The 17,470-nt window shown below is 38.7% G+C and overlaps 1 protein-coding gene across 5 annotated transcripts in view; it reads left to right on the top strand.

Annotated features, from left to right (window-relative positions):
* Window positions 1-17,470, top strand: part of mark4a (MAP/microtubule affinity-regulating kinase 4a) — a 51,176-nt gene that overhangs the window by 18,336 nt on the left and 15,370 nt on the right. For 3 of the 5 annotated variants that reach the window (XM_086098401.1, XM_086098404.1, XM_086098406.1), the window contains exons 4-13: window positions 3,953-4,001; window positions 4,081-4,146; window positions 5,447-5,517; window positions 5,642-5,698; window positions 6,160-6,396; window positions 11,049-11,168; window positions 11,252-11,351; window positions 11,468-11,577; window positions 15,828-16,015; window positions 16,185-16,416. In XM_086098401.1, coding sequence (XP_085954527.1) covers window positions 3,953-4,001; window positions 4,081-4,146; window positions 5,447-5,517; window positions 5,642-5,698; window positions 6,160-6,396; window positions 11,049-11,168; window positions 11,252-11,351; window positions 11,468-11,577; window positions 15,828-16,015; window positions 16,185-16,416 — 1,230 coding nt within the window. Of the gene's footprint in view, window positions 1-3,952; window positions 4,002-4,080; window positions 4,147-5,446; window positions 5,518-5,641; window positions 5,699-6,159; window positions 6,397-11,048; window positions 11,169-11,251; window positions 11,352-11,467; window positions 11,578-15,827; window positions 16,018-16,184; window positions 16,417-17,470 lie in introns of all 5 variants that reach the window. The other 2 variants (XM_086098402.1, XM_086098405.1) reach the window with 1 other exon arrangement.

Genomic DNA, 17,470 nt, shown 5'->3' with positions numbered 1-17,470 from the left:
CGTCACCTGATCAGCAAGATGGCTGCCTCACATGTGCAATACGGTGTTCTGACAACATAGAAAGTAGGCACGCATAGATCGGTGCATTTGCTACAGCCGGGCCACTGAGCTATCACTTCATAAACAATCAGCCAATGCATTCTCTATTAAGCCCACCCACCCGTGAGGTTTGTGCCAAAAGTTAGAAGCACAAGTCTGAGCCTCAACGCAAAATTAGGAAGCGCAAACGAGGGAGCGTAAACGAGAAACGGAGCGTAAAAAGGAAAACAGGGAGCGTAAGTGAGAAATGATGTCATAGAGAGCAAACGTTTTTCTAATTTTGTTTGCACTTCTAAATATTTTTGCTTGAAGTGTTGCTCGATTCTTTTTGGCACAAATCTGATTCCATAGCGGTTTAGGATACAGTATTCCAATTGATCACAAATACCATGTGTACCGGAGGAGCTCTGTCTGCTAACGAATGTAAAAGGGTTATTCCAGATGTTTCAGACACCGGGATTTTGACCTTAACCCAAATATTGATGGTATGTAAATGTAGTTAATGAGGTGAGTAAAAAGGAGTTTAAAGGGATTAAATCACAGATCTTTAAGCCCTTCCATAGTTAACTATAGGCATACAATGATTAAATGTTACCTTTGACACCATGGCGATGTAATTTTTAATAAAATATTAGGTATTTTGCTGGCTATTTTTCCAATGCAGAAGTAAAACGCCCGGTTCAGTAAAACCCCACCTCGTCCGAGCCGGCTGCTGCCAAGGAGCACTGTGTGTCCATGCAAAACTGGCCAGTCGTTGTTGTAATTTCCTTACATGTGGAAATTAGTTGGATGTGAAAAATCTTCAATAAACATTTGAAACAAAACGGCTTCTTGCCGCGATAAATCGTAGTGGGAGAGGTAGAAGAGGGAGGAAAGAAAGAAAAGAAAGGAAAACAACAAAAAAAGCAACCGTGAGCGGGTTGCGAACCAGAGACCTGCTTTTTACAGGGCAAGTTTGCTAACCACTACACCATTCCTTTAGTTAGATTTATAGGTGAAAACTTGTAGTTTACGCAGTTGTCAGCCAGAACCCTGGGATTTTAAGACGGTCAATTGTCATTGCACTTTTACTGATAAAGGCTACTTTTGTCACTATCCTGCGAGCATGGAGGTATCAGAGAAAGTGGGTGTGTGTTTAGTCCGCAGAGGCGGTGCAGCACTCAATGACGTCAAACAGTGACAACAGCTCGCTTTCTCAGGTTGGGAGGGGCTGGTGTTTGGAGAGCAGAATGACCTAGAATTTCTCATAGAAGGGCGAATGGAGGAAAACACCACTTCGGTGATGTTTTTGGTGAGGAATTAGCATTTTAACATGGCTAAAAGCTCCAAAAAGTTGATTTTTCACTTTGCTGTTCCTTTAAGGCAACTTAGCTCCTTATATTTGTAGTGCACTATAAACAGGAAATGAAATGTCCACAACATTGCCTGACAACTTATTATATTATACAGTATAAAATTATGTATTACATAAATTTGTAAATATCATGTTTTAATGTATGGAGGCCTATGCCTTTTTTTCCAACAGCCTCTAAGTACTGGTGAACGTCTATTAACTCTTTTACCACCAAAAAAATTTAATGACATATACTAAAATAAATACAAAAACGTTTATTGACGTTAACTACGTTTTTTCTCTCTCAGTGGGCAGTGCAACGTCTTGTGCTGCGCTGGTTTGTGAATGGGGTTTGTGAAATCCAAAAACATCCACTAACTATGACCAGTAGACCAGTATATGGCAGCATTGTATCTCTTTTCAATGGGTTCCCGTGTATTAAATTACATGAAAGCATGGCGGAGCTTAGGAAATGGAACGTTTTCAAGGATGACGTGAATGATCAAAGCGTTTATCACATTAAATCTAATTCACTAAACAAAAAATATTAGTGTCAAAGTCACTGTTGCGCAGAAAATTTATCTTTTCACAAAAAGCTTGTTTTCTCCTTTTTTCTATTTTCGCTTGATGTCACTCAAATTACCTGTTTTTAAATGGTGATTACTAAAGAATGAAATAAGGTACAAACATACTGATTTGTCTAGTGAAATTATGGAATCTAATCTTTCATATAGTATCCACCATGTTTATGTAGTCATAGCACACAATATTCTGTTTACCTTGAAAGATGAGTGAAAATGCTCGAAATCGGCTGGCACTGTCAGGGTTGTTTTTTGGATAACAGTTAAACGTGAACATTTTTATTTAATTGTATCAACCCTTGTGCAATACGAGGGCATTTCTGGATTTTTTTATTTTTTATTTTGTTGCCAGACAGCTGTTGAGATGTTGGTGTCACATATACGTCATGAGAGAGAATTTGAACAGAATAATTTTACAATTTGCTATTGATGAAATGGGCCTCTTTACATACCCATGGGTTAGAAAAAAACTGAAGCTATGAAAGAGCCTACATTAGCATAATCTCAGCAGAAATTCATGTAGAGGGAGAATCTGCGATGTATTGTACAGGGGTGAGCAATAGAGAGAAGTGAAGGCGCAGATGGCTAAATCAAACTCTAACATCATGAAAGCAGGCATCTTGAATTGGCAGGAGCAGGTTATGTTGCTCCGTGCTTACAATGTTGGAAGGATTTGTAGTATGTCAGATTTGAACTACAATTGTGTATTGTAACATGCCCTTCCATGTTAGTAGTTAATTTGGTATGCTGTTGCTGTGAATTCATGGTGTGAACCATCACACATCAGCACTACATATCCCAAGATTCACATAAGCACAGCTGGAGAAGCTCAGAAGGATTGTGGTCTTAATGCCTGAGTTGCTATGGCAACAGTGACGTTAGCCTTTGTGAAGAGAGAAGATGGTAAGAGATGGAGGAGGTGGGAATGGAGGAAGAAACAAGAAGAGATGAGGGCAGAATAGAAAAAGAAGAAAAAGGAAAGGAAAGTAGAGTAACTGGCACTAATTTAATCTGTACAAGTAGTGTATATTCCTAGAAGCTGACATGGTACATGCAGTGACAAATGTTTGTGTTTTCTTTAGCTGTAAATTCATCAAACGTGTGTGCCAGTTGTTTCTTCCTTTAAGTCTTTAATACAATAGAATGCGCCGGTCATACATGTTGTTTGAGTGATTTTTGATCAAGAGAAGTACTAGTATAGAGCACTAGACTATTGAGTAAAGCTTGCACATTTTGGGAGCTAAAACTATTTTTTTATTATATTTTAATAATCCCAATGTAAATATAAATTGGACTACAGTCGACCCCCACATATTCGCAATTCGGCAACCGAGGATTTGCACATTTGTTTCCCCACTATTTCTTTTTAATATTGCCTCCTGCCCCGTTCTTTGTTTTCTCCTTCTTTTTAAGAAAGTCAGGGCACTGAAAGGCAACCCACCAGGCTTCCCATTTTATCTCCCCCTGTTGGCCATTGTTTGTTTTCACATTTCTTGTGACTGAGGGAATTGTCCTTTTAACCCCTTCGGACCCATAGATGATTGCAGTAGACATGACATATTTGCATGTCTAAACCAATAAAAACGCATAACACTTGTGGTTCATGATTTGATCCTTGCTAACCAATCACAATCGCAAGTTGATGTTCATGTTAAAAATGTTACATATAATATAACAAATGAAAACATGAGATAACACCCCCCCCCCCCCCAAAAAAAAATTATTTCAATGTTCTTATGTGGGAAAAGAGTCCAAATCAGTAAGAATAATAATAATAGTAATAGTAATTTGCCCAGCAGAAAAAAAATGGTGGACTATATAGTGGATTGATGAGACAACCCCCCAAAAAATTCCATGTTGTTCTTATGTGGGAAAAGTGGCGAAATCAGTAAAAAAAAAAAAAAACTCAGCAGAACAAATACGGGTCTGAAGGGGTTACGGATCTAAATCTGAATCTAAATTATCGTAGTTGTTATTAAAGTATGTTGTTTCTTTCCAGCTCTTTCGAGAGGTACGAATAATGAAAGGCTTAAATCACCCCAACATAGGTAAGGCTCAAACTAACAGTTTTTATCCACAGTGTTACCTGTATGTATGATTTGAGTCTGTTTCTGTTTTGGCCCTCAGTGCAGCTGTTCGAGGTGATTGAGACAGATAAGACCCTTTACCTGATCATGGAGTATGCCAGTGGAGGTGGGTACATCAGCCATTATGCCCGTGTTGTAGTCCACTTGAACAAAGAAACGCTTCTCCCCAAATAACCACTCCCTTTTTCCCCTCAGGAAAAGGTTGTGCCACCCAAAAATTCTAATTAGCTTTACAATAGCCACATTTCCACCAAGCAATTCATATCAGTTAATGTAGGCACGGATTGATGTACAGTATTAGATTAAGGTAGCATTTCCATTACGGGTGTATAGCGGATGGCAGCCGGTTGAAACTCACAATTGAATTCAAAATAGATGAAAAAAAACCTGTAGCATGTCTTTCTGTTACATCTTAAGGCATATTTTGAACAGTGCCTGTGTTATGATAGTCAGTCTCTTCAACGAGCACCGGGGTCTTTGCTTAGCTATGTAGAAAAGACAGAGCACAGTAGTTGGTTGCTTATACTTTGGAGAGCTAAATCATGTTTCATTTTTGCTTCAGTCTTGAGTAAAGGTGAGAAAACATGTAGGGAACAATTTGTTGCTCCTCCAACTATACTACACTATTAACTCATTTGCTCCCAATAATGTATAACATTTTTAATATTGGCATGGTCCCAAAAATTTATTTATACGGTTTTTATGTGTGTTTTTATGCTAGAGCATACAGAAGGCTTTGATGCAGCCTCTGATCTGAATAGGTCGCCGAAAGAAATGGTAGTTATTACAAAAAACGGCCAGCAGGTGGCAGCAGAGTATAAAAGCTCAACCAGGGCCATGTTGCAACAAGCGCTTTTTGCCAGTGTTTTCAACACGTTTGTGAATAATGATGAAACTAAGCTATATTCTAATGCTAATTGCTGCAAAACGGAAACAGATACAAATATACTTTTTTGTGATGAAAGAAGAGACTCTAATCTTTCTTTTTGATATGGTCCATGTTTTATGTTTTTATAGAAATAGAAGACAATATTCTGTGAGCCTTGCAAGATCTGTCAAAATCCAGCAAAACAGCCAGGAGTGAAGGGGGTTGCTTCAGTGAAAATGGCTGGGAGTGAATTAGTTAAAAGGAACAAAGAACAAAAATACTTAAATAGAGAACGCTATTGTGAGGCAGTGACACATTCCATTTCCATAGCTATTCTGTTCTCCACCACCAATCAACAGACACCAGCAAGTCTTGCGCTACCGTGACACGGCCATTTGTACAAATTAAGACCTCTTTCAAATAAACTCCTGGTACTTTCTGTAGTTGAGTAAATAAACACCCCTGTCCACTATCTGATCAAAATGCTTCCTTTATTTATTTTTTATTTTTTTATTGCCTTACCTTTTCCCAATCACAGGTGAAGTGTTTGACTACCTCGTGTCTCATGGAAGAATGAAGGAGGTTGAAGCCAGAGCCAAATTTCGACAGGTTTAAAAAAAACACACACACTCATTTCTTTATGCAACAAACTTTATATTCATTTAAAAAATTGAAATTATATGAATATTTTGGGGGGGAAATTTAAAATTGGTTCATCACTTTGTGTTGACAGATTGTTTCTGCTGTCCACTATTGCCACACTAAAAATATTGTCCACAGAGATTTGAAGGTAAGAAAGCTGAGAAGATGTTTTGGGCTGTTTTCAGAAATAGGGATTAAGGCTAGTTCAAATCATAATCTCAGACTAGTCTTAATCTTTGTGTGTGAAAAGGGCCCCATAGCATCTTAACCACACAGTATGGAGAATTTAAAAGTGGGCAAATGCAGGCATGTGTTCTAATAGATTACGGAACACTCAGTTCACCCATGAGTCATGACACATAAAGGTATCTGTGTTGTTGGATAACAAGCAGTCACCCCTCACCCTTTCCATCTGTTGCATACATCCTTCTTTTTTTTCTTCCATGACAATTTATTACGTTTTGTCTTTCAACTTAATCTCATTCCACTTTCTCCTTCCTCATCCCATTATTTTCTCCCCTACTCCCCCATCATGTCTGTGCACTGGCATGCTCTACAATCCCTTCTCTTCCATACTTACCTTCTCTTCCTCTACATCAATATACACAGGCGGAGAATCTCCTGCTGGATGCCGATGCCAATATCAAGATTGCAGATTTCGGTTTCAGTAATGAGTTCACACTTGGCAACAAGCTGGACACATTCTGTGGCTCGCCGCCCTATGCTGCCCCCGAACTTTTCCAGGGAAAGAAATATGATGGACCCGAAGTGGATGTCTGGAGTCTTGGCGTCATCTTGTACACACTGGTCAGCGGCTCGCTGCCTTTTGATGGGCAGAACTTGAAGGCAAGTGGGTGGAAAGTGGGGATTGATAATCTGCCAGATATTTATGTTTCTGAAAAGTGTGTTTCCCAGGGGTGGTTACATGGAGGTAGATAATCTGCATTTTATGAAACTGATTTAAACATTACTTTGGCACATTCAAGATGATTCTCTACACCTTCATGCGACAAAGCGAGTGGCTACTCATTACTTTGCTCATTATCGTAGACTTCTCGAGATTCACTTCAGAGAGTTGTTATGTATAAAGGACGAAAACTACCGAAATTAAAAATAAATAAATGACAAAATAAATAAATAAATGAATAAACGTTAAAATAAAAATGGATATAAAAAATATAATAAAAAAATGTAATACAAAAATAAATGTAAATGGATGGCACTTGTGGAAAGCTACCATTGCTAACATAACCATATCACCCACCAAAAATAAATATAAATGGATGGCACTTGTGGAAAGCTACCATTGCTAACATCATAACCATATCCCCCACCGTAAAGCAAGCACGTTATAGGGGGTTTCACGAATGTCACATTGTAGCACATGACAATGGCAAACGACGTAATGTACCAGGGCTGTCAGTCATTAATTTTTTAAAAATAATAATTGCATAATTAACTCGCGATTAATCGTAATTAATCCGACATTTTATATCTGTACTAAATATCAGAGATGGCGCGTCAACGAATTTTGAGCGTCCGTCATTCAGCAATCGCCAACAGTCAGGACTCCCTTCCGTCATCTGCAATTCGTCAATATTTCAAGTCGAACTGTCAATCCGTCATTCGTCGATTGATCAGCAAAAAAGCCTCCATCAATGTCTACGTCATTCGAAGTGGGCATCCGTCAATGTTCTGTCAATAATCACTCGTCAATCCGTCAGCAAAATAGGATGTCCGTCATTGAATGATTACCGAATTTATTGACGGATTAACAATTACATTGATGGCCGAAAGCTCCCTTCCGCCAAAACGTTTCCCGTAAATTGTCAATCCTCAGCAAAATGGGCGTCTGGCATTGACGGAATGCCCACCTCTGCTAAATATACAATAAAATGTTTTTCATACTCTTGTTTATTAACATAAAAGTGGACAAATTAACCCATTTGAGTTAAATGGGTCTGTGAGTACTCACCCTTTGAGAACTGTTAGCTGAAGCAACCTAGCTCGGTACTAACTGCTAAGTAGCAGCCTACCAAGTGTGTTTTCCCTTCTCTCAAAGCAGGGACGAGGTGATGGTGCTTCACAGTCTAAATGGCTCCCCTAACACAGCTTTCGCCTCTTTAAACATATATTGGCAGCAGTGCAGTAGAGAGCTTTTTAGAGGGTAATTCATACGTGGACAGGTCTATGTCGTGACTGGAATTTCCCAAGCAGTGTTATTGAGGTACGTTAGCAACTTAGCAGCTGCTAATTCAGCCGCGGCCGCCGTCATTTATGCCGTAAAAAGTCTTCTTTTGGGTGTTGGTCAGTTATTAAATTCAACTGTGTAATATCTATTAAGCCGTAGCAGCACAAATTAACGACTGTACTTGCCACTTGTCTTGTTTGTTACATAGGGAGCTCAGGTTTCATTCATTCGGCATAAGAACATATGAGAGGTGATCACCTATGACACAGTTGTTTATAATTTTGAGAGGTGAACAATTTGAAGTATCTGTCACTAAGATGCTTTGACAAGGTGTTGTGTCTTTGAAAAATGTGTCAGTTTACATTGGTCTAGAGCATTTTACGGACGGGCTCTCTAGTATCTGTGGATTTGCCCTAACTGCTCCATATGAAGTCAGGCCTTTTGCTTCTTCTACTGACACTTTCATGACCAGTAAACTCCTTCCGGCTGAAGAAACAGAACCTACCAAGATAACAACGCGTCAAGTTTAAGACCAAATCCTCAGAATGCAACATATTTGGTTTGGTTATCACATTGTAACACTCAGTGAGGGTATGATTGAAAACATTCTACTTCTTCTGCCACTCTGTAGCATGCTATTTTACTGCTGCAGGTAATTAACACGCTGTTGTTTAACAGTACTCTTTAATTGATGGTGACTTGGTTAGGCTATAGTTCAGTCTGGGGGAAAAAATGTGTTAAAAGCCCCCTACAATGTTTTGCCATGAGTTCTGGTTGCACTAGCAACCAGACACTATGTCTGTTGACTCCTTTGCATGTCAGATGCACAGACAACCATTGTAACTTGACTGAAAAACTAATATTTCTGGTTTCTTTCACTGCTATTCTTATAAAATCAAAATAATATTATTAGTGACAAAATTAAATAAAAGCTTTCTTATTCGTACTCTTGCTGTCCATCTTAGTATGGCAGCAACAAACCTGAAATAATCCTTAAAGCTTCTGGATACTAACTCTCATCTCCCCAGTCAATGAATCCCTTAGCAGCATGAGGGGAGGATGGGTTGGAAGCACTCTTCCCCCCAAAAAAACAAAGCAAAACGTTTTTTACTTCACTTTGTATTTTGATGTTGGAAATATTTGTTTTTCTTTGATGTAATTATTTATTCACTACTAATCACATCAGTTTTAAAGTAGAATACTGTCAGAATTATAGCATTTTAAACTAAACATATTTACTGCTAGCTAAGCTGACGAGTAGAAATTAACAATGGGAAAACTGTACCTCTCTCCTTTAACTCTGTTGGAACTATGAGTGCAGAAAAGTTAGTAGAGAAAAGAGTTAATATTAAAACGGACATAGATTAAGTACACAGTTTTTTGGACTCTAAAGTCACATTTTTTTTTCGTAGTTTGGCTGGCCTGTAGATATTATAATTAGAGCTCGGACTGTCACCTAAAATCCCCATTTCCTAATCGTGTTGACTTTAGGGTTTGCCACCTTGGATTTGTGAAAAAAAAGGGTCACCTGACCAAGCTTGGGCACTCAAGAGTCAAGCCTGAAATGACTCATACCCCCGGCAAATTTTGAATATGTGGACATTTTAGCATCACAAAATCCCAAAACACATGGCAAAAGTGGTTAAGAAATGGTTTGCGCTCAAAAATATTAACGTTTTGCAGTGGCTCAGACAGTCCATACTTGAATTTAGTTGAAAATCTGTGGAGGAAACTAATGATCAGGGTGATGACAAAAAGAGCTCATCGCTAAAGATGAATGGGCAATATCAGCCAAGTCATGCAAAAAACTGCTCAGCAACTATAGGATGTGTTTTATTTGCTGTAATAGCCAATAAAGGCTTTTCTATTGATTTTTGAGGAGAAAGGTATGAATAATTTTGGACGTGACACTTTTTGTTCAAATGTATATAAAAGCTGAGAATTTTTTACACAGAGAGAGAGAGAGACTGTAATGCAATGTATGTCCCTCATCACAAAACAAACTGAACTTAGTGTAATGTTCATTATTCAGCTAGTCACACACACTGTAAACTACAAACAAGACATACACTCTAAAAAACAATACGATACAAACGAGACGTGGCAACATGTAGCTATTCTAGAAAAACGTCACCCACAATTACGTACGTACTGCAAAGTCACAGACTTGGTAGGTTCGATAAAAAGCCACCATGTGATACAAGTTTCGATGTACATACCTTGTACACATTTTTTGTTCAAATTGATGTAGAAATGTCTGAAAATCTCGCTATTCTTCTCTGCATTTTTTCGTCGTTACTCACCGACTTCCCTGGCTTCCGTGGGAGGAAAACTGAAATTACCGTAATGAAAGTACTTTTTCGTAAAGCACAAGGGCTTAGCTTTCATACACCATTGGAATTTTTCATAGTACAAACTGTGCCGGAGTTACGGTAATCCAAAATGCACCTAAGGAAATGTGCCGCCGGTGGCACGCTCTGTAACAAAGCGTTCCACAGTAGCGCAGGGGACATTTTTAGACTACAGAATTAAGGAAATCAAATTAGCTTTTGGCATTCTTCCTAAAAAAACAGGACAAATTGTGTCCTGGGAGAGATTTTTATTTTCCCAGGACAGCTGGTAAAAAAAAGAGAAAAATTCTGGGGAAAACGGGACGGGTGGCAACTCTAGTTGACTTGTATCTACAGAAATGTTTTTATTTTTAGTTTAAAATGGCTTACCCAAAGGTGAATGCATCAGTAATGTACCAAAGTTTTGCAAACCACCAAAATAAAGTAGAACAAGATTTGGAAGAAGAAGAAAAAGGAAGTAGTCATGGCAACTAATGTGTGATGTATCAAGCTAGCTTGCTAAATTAGCATGCGGTATTCATCACCACTAGGATTTACTATTTACAGCACCAAAAGGTGCGATAACCACCCAGGATTATACATTATAACATATTGCGACGCAGGATTCTTGATAAGGTAAGCCATTTTAAACTAAAAAGTTAAACCTTTCCATAGATAGAAGTAGAAGATATGAATCCAACTGGAACTCGTTGCTGCTGTCTGAGCTCTACTGTTCTTGGTCTCGTCTTTAGTAAAATACATTTCTCCAAAAAATGTGACTTATTTGTTTAAGTTTTATGTGGGTGGGTTTCTTCTTTATGAAGCAGTTTTTGCCGATTAATACTCCGGAGCGACTTATAGTCCAAAAAATACAGTAAAATGTATGCAGTGCTGTGACCAATTTTACACTTTTGCTGTTGTGTGTTTTTGTTCTCCTGAAGCCTCAAAATGTTAAGCATCTATCATGTAACCAACAGGAGCTGAGGGAGCGTGTGCTGAGGGGAAAGTACCGCGTGCCCTTTTACATGTCCACGGACTGTGAAGGGATCCTTCGTCGATTCCTGGTGCTCAATCCCGCCAAACGCTGCACCCTTGATGTGAGGAGTACCAAAAAAATAGACTTGAGTTTTCCTCATGTGCAATCAAACAAAGCAAACTCTGTTTTTCTATGTCTCCACAGCAAGTCATGAAGGACAAGTGGATAAATTCAGGGTATGAGGGTGAGGACCTAAAGCCCCATATAGAACCAGTGGAAGACTACAGCGATCCAGCCCGCATTGGTGAGTCAACTGGACGAGTGATAATGTCGCTTTCTTATTGGATATATGCTGACTGAATCAATGTTGTCACGACACGAGATGCATGTATGATTTACGTCACCGTTTGTGTGCTTCAGAGGTGATGGTCGGCATGGGCTTCACCCCCGATGAAATCAAGGACTCTCTGCTCAATCAAAAATACAATGAGGTCACCGCTACCTACTTACTGCTGGGTCGCAAAGGCGATGTGAGTTATACACATCTACTTTTATTTATCATGTATGTATGAAGAAATATGATATAGCATCATTTACATCCCTGTTGCCCTTGATACCTGCCAAGTGGATTGTCATGATTTATAGTTATTATTCTCCTACTGGTTCTTAATGCAGCCTCTCAATAATTCTTTTAGCTCCTCTTGTTAAAAGGGCTCTTGGTCAACTTCAAGGCATAGGAATACTGCCAAGAGATCTCCTATCAATGGATCTGAAGTTAAAGTTGTTAATTACATTCTTGTCTATTTGTATTTAAATTTGTGCTGTCAAAGTTAAAGCATTAACTGATTAATTAATCGCAAAAAATATGCATTAGTCATGAATTAACGCAAATTATTCGCACTATTCACTTTGACCATAGATTATCCTTTAGCGTGACAGCGGATGGCTATATTTAAGGTAGCACAGGTTGTTTGAGCAATAAACAAAATTACATTCATTAAAGTAAAGCATTTAATAAATGTTTGCGTAGGACATTTAGAATATTTGTTCATGTCAAAATATTGGTGTAATTTTTTGCCCATTTAAAATAAGTCATTGATTAGAAAAAGAGGAGGATGAGCGTGTGCAGTGGCGTCCTCAACATTAAATGTCAAAATAATTAACACATAACCGGTGCTCTTCAAATTTGGCTGGAAAAAAATATTGATAAAAAAGCCTTTTTTATTAAGTGATTAATTGTGATTAATCAAAATTCTAAGATATGATTAATCTGATTTAAAAATGTAATCGTTTGACAGCTCTAATTTAAATATGAAAAAGTCCTTGCATTGTATTGTTATTGATGGGAAATTATTCAACCCTAATTAAAGCGTTAAGCAGCTTCTTCATTGTACAGTGAAAGCAAATAGACTGCTAAACCTGTGTCAATAACTTGCCTATACTGTTATGTAAAAAAAAAAAATGAAGTTGGAAAAAAAATAATCTGAAAATAGGTGAAGTTTTAGAACATTGCAACCTTTCGAAAAGGTCAAACACCCGTGCATTGTAGGTAGTGATAATAATGTCCACAGTCTTTCATGGATCAGCATTTTCACAATGTCAAATAATGTACTATTATAAACTGATTAGTGAAATACACATCAAAATTTCTTCCTTGGCTCATGCCACTCTTCTCCATTAAAGCTGTGTGGAAATAATTTTAGTAACTTCCAATTAATTTTTTCGTCTACATGTAATGTATATAGTCCCTGCTGGATCTTCTGACCATTTTAGTGTGGTGACGAAGAGTTACGAGCAGTTCTGCAAGTACTGCAACACTGTTGCCATTGATTAAGTTTTTAGTATATGTCATGACCTACTGTGCTTAGTTAAGTTTAGTTATCAGACTACCATCCAATATAAGGAAGTAGGGCTGTGCAATTAATTGAAATTCAATTACGATTTCGATTATAACCCTCCACGATTACAAAATTGGCATAATCGTACAAAAACGATAATCAATACTAGGACTGAAACGAGTCGCATAATCGTACAAAAACGATTATCAATACTAGGACTGAAACGAGTCCTCGTTATTTCTGCCTCGGGTACCTGCTGAGAAAGTCGTAGTCAAGCTAACGGCAGTATGCATGACAGTACACGGCGCTAACGCTGAGAGAAACCCAGTTTCAAAATAAACTTTATCTTACCAATTAGTATATGTAGATAAATGCATTGTAGCGCTTTTATTTTGAAGTTGTTTCCGGAAGCTTGTCATCGCAGTATAAGGGCTGACAACGTGCTTGGCTATTCAGAGTTTGTGAACAACGGCAATATAAATGCCCCAAACTGTTGCGACAGACGTCAGTAACACAAGGTCTTGAAGTCACGTTCAAGCTCCAGTTAAGAGCACTATAACAGAGATAAGACTAAGATAATTATGCTGACACTGTATTGTACGGCGCCTCTTGCTAGCGTTTATCAGCGACTGCTAGCTAACAGCTAGCTACCAGCACCAAGCAGCAAGCTAGCCGTGCAGCGGTAAAGTGCTGCGGTAAAGTGCTCCAGCCGTCTGATTACAAAGGCGTAAATACTACAGCCCGTAGACAGCTGAGGTAGGCTCCAGCGCGAGCGCGCCCGCGACCCTCGTGAGGATTAGCGGTTCAGAAAATGGATTGATGGACTGTGCACACTTTGATGCTGACAGCGTGACTAATTTGCCATTCCTACTGATCACTTATCGACAAACCAGGCTTACTCAAATGTGCTATTTTGGGTCTGACGTCACTTTAGTTCCATTGACCAAAATCTATGGGGAGAGATTTGTCTAAAATCTCACTGTTTCAGAGGAAAATAGTTTGCTGACAAGCACAGTTTAAAGGTGTATTATGCAGTTTAAAAAGGTAATATTGAAGCTTTTTCTACATCATGCATGCTCCACCAATGCCCAGATGAGTACAAAGAGCCCTGATTGTTTTGCTCCTATCAGCTTTTATCTTCCCTTTATAGTAGAGTGTGCGGACCCCGCACACTCCACAGTATCTTTGAGGAGGGGAGGGGCGGAGTTTTTCTTACATCATTTGAAGTCATGTCTTTGTTTGTCAACTGTGGCTGTCACTTTAAGATCGTGCACGTACTTGCACGCGCACCATGAACAAGCCTGACACATGCTGCAGTTACGCTTTAGGCCAGAGGTGGCAGTCGTGAGTAAAAGAAAAAGTGACAAACTGCATAAAGATCCTTTAAGTAAAAAAAAGAAAAAAGAAAAGTAAATTATCTAAAAATAAAAACCAGTTAGTTGTTAATTATTACATGCAAATGTGTTTTTTTTCCGTATTTGTAATTGTTCTTTAACCAAGAAAGTATATACATGTATATTTTTATTTCTATCCAAATACCCAATTATTCGCTAGAATTTTCTGTAGGATATCCGAATACCAAATATTCGATAGCTGGAGCTCTAATAATATTACTGATCTGGGCACTGAGAGGTCATTCCACACTTTAGGGACAGAAAATGGAAAAGGCTCCATCTAAACAAAACTTCCATTTAGACTTCGGTACCTTCAGGAGTAGCTGGTCAGCTGAACTAAGGCACATAAAACATAATACCTTAAAATAATACAAAAAAAATTGACTTGCATTCCTTAACAGAAAAAATGGTTTGGTAATTGAATGTTATGTTCTGACTTCTCAGAGAAGCCAATTCAGGTAAAAAATGTTAATTCAATTTGAAACTCCTCATTCCTTTTCAAAATGGTAAAATGTTAATACCTCACTAAAACTAGACAAAGTGCAATTTCTGCAGAAATTCTGTGGGAATGTTGAAAAGCTGGACGCTATTAGCTGAATGCTAATATTTGAATGCATGTGAAAGATAAATTATGTGAAAGTTGACAAATTAATTTAAAAAAAAACTTGAACTGCAATCTGTCTAAAGTGGGATTTAATCATTTCAGAGAAATTATAATCAATTTCCTGATATGATAGTCAGTTGATATCAAACCGTGGTGGAAGGCAGTTGCTCTAACTGAGCTAACGTGACTTGGTTAATACCAATCATGGTTAATGGTGTATTTATTTTGAAAAGTGTCATCTGATGCTGAAAGCTAGCATGCCATGTAATCATTTCAGTGAAATTATAATGCATTTCTTGATATGGTAGTTGGTATGCATGTATATCACTTAGCATAATGGCCACGGATATTTGCCATGTCCAGTCAAAGGTGGAATTCGAACCCGCCACTCTGGTTACTGGACAATGCACTTTACCAAGTGCGCCACTGAGCAGTATCAGACAGATGATATGAGAAATGATAAATTGTATGTACGGAAGTGGGCATGGAAAGGGACTTTTGTGGGAAAATTTCAATGTCTGTCCCATTGAAAATGAATGGGGAAAAGTTCATATTCAACATTAAATTGTGTGAATACTGTAAGTAATGTGAAATCAGACTATATATATACCCCGGGAGGCGGGAATTTTTGATGTAAGTTGAAACTTGAACAGTATGTGGGAGTTGTTACACGGCAAAAATGTTTGGCGAATAAAAATCACAATAACATATGTGGGAATGCTTCAGCAATCAAAAGAGTCCAAATTTAATTATGATCTTCATCTTGGATGGTCTCTTCTTGTTTTTATTACCAGAGGTTAAAGGAATAGCTAAAATCAGCCAACTTGTTAAAAAAAAAAAAAGTTTTACTGTAAAGTGAATCTTCACTTTTTTTATTGAACGCCTAAAATAAGTTATATTAATTATTTCTGCGTTGTCACACTTCCATTTGCATCTCATTTAAGGAGGGCAGCGAGGCTCGCACAGCCAGTACCCTGTCCTTGGCAAGGGTGCGACCCAGCCCTATCACCAACGGAACCAACAAACACTCTTCAACAGCTACCGGCTCCTCTTCCTCTTCCACCTCCTCCTCACACAGTAAGACACAGCGCAGTGCCTCCACTTACCACAGGCAGCGACGGCACAGCGACTTCTGTGAGTATTTATTCTTACTTGTGACTCGTGAAAGTGTTACAGTTCCTGTAGAGCGTGAAATGTAGCTCGTCAGCCAAGCCACTTCACTATCGACTATCCTTTTCTAAGCCACTGGGGGCTGTTGTAGCAGAATACTCCTTATATGAGTCTCTCGTCTGTCTATGCACTGCTGTCCTCCACAACAAAGGCGGGCCTTCCATGCCCGTCATGCACCCCAAACGGAGCCCAACAAGCACGGGCGAGAGGGAACTGCGAGAGGGACGAATGCCTTCGCGTAAGGCCAGCTGCAGCGTGATGGGAAGCCACAGCCTCCCTCCTTCTAGTCCAATGGTTAGCAGCGCCAACAACCCTAACAAGTCGGAGATACCAGACCGCCGTAAAGACATGACCGCCACCACAGTGAGTGTTTCCTACTGAGTTACGCGAGAGGCCACAGCTACTTTTTCAAGCACGTTCTTCAAGTCAGAATCACAGGATTCTTTATTGACTATGTAAAAAAAAAACATACAAAGAATTTGTCTCCGGCACCACTCAATTACTACAGCAAACAAGCCACTATAGCAAAACACACATTTAGGACGAGGAAGGTCCAACAATGGAAGGTGTCTAGTAGTGTGGTAATACGACAAATGTGCAGTCATCAAGCGTAAACTGCTTTTCCAGCAGCTTTATAGTCAACTGGGCCTCCAATTCAATGTCCAACCTTCGAATTGTGAATGAAAAGCTCTACTGCAGGGATCTCGGTTCATAGTGGTCCCAACATACACTGTCAATTCTGTAGAGTAAATTTTACTCTATTTAGAGTGGGAGAAAATACTCAGTTTTAGGGTAATTTTAGAGTTTACACTTGAATGAGAGTAAAATAAAGAATTGAAAAAAAAAAGTCACTCAAGGGTTGAAGAACGAACTCACGTCCTTCAGCTTGGGAGACAGCCGATCTATTCCCTGAGCCACGGAGCTCCTGCTCTGTGTTAGTATATCGCTCATGTCAAATGGAATCTTCCTAACTCCAAGACCAAAAATGAGGTTTTTGGTCTCTTGGATATATGGAAATAGTAGGATGGGCAGGTGGTAGTGGGGCAGTCTCCCAAGCTGAAGGTTGTGAGTTTGTTCCTCATTCCTTGAGTGACTTTTTTTTCAAATATTTTAATTTACTCTCTTACAAGCGTAAATTTTAGCCTACTCTAAAACTCAGTCTATTTGGTCCCACTCTAAATAGAGTCAAATTTACTCTGGAGAATTTACTGTGTATGTGATTTTGAGGTTACAAACGGCATGCAATGAAGCAGTTTGAGCAACGACATGAAAATAATCATGCATCACAAGAAGGCTTGTTTAGCGTTGTTTTATATTGATGCTTGAGAAGATTTTTCAACATACTGTATATTAAATGTAATTTGACTTCATTCCTATGTTAGTGGAGGTTAGTGATAGACAACGGTAAAAGACTACA

The sequence above is a fragment of the Leptonotus elevatus genome, chromosome 16 (assembly GCF_054856555.1).
Source record: "Leptonotus elevatus isolate MCC_2025b chromosome 16, RoL_Lele_1.0, whole genome shotgun sequence".
Taxonomy (NCBI): Eukaryota; Metazoa; Chordata; class Actinopteri; order Syngnathiformes; family Syngnathidae; genus Leptonotus; species Leptonotus elevatus.
This window is presented reverse-complemented; position numbering and strand designations above follow the sequence as displayed.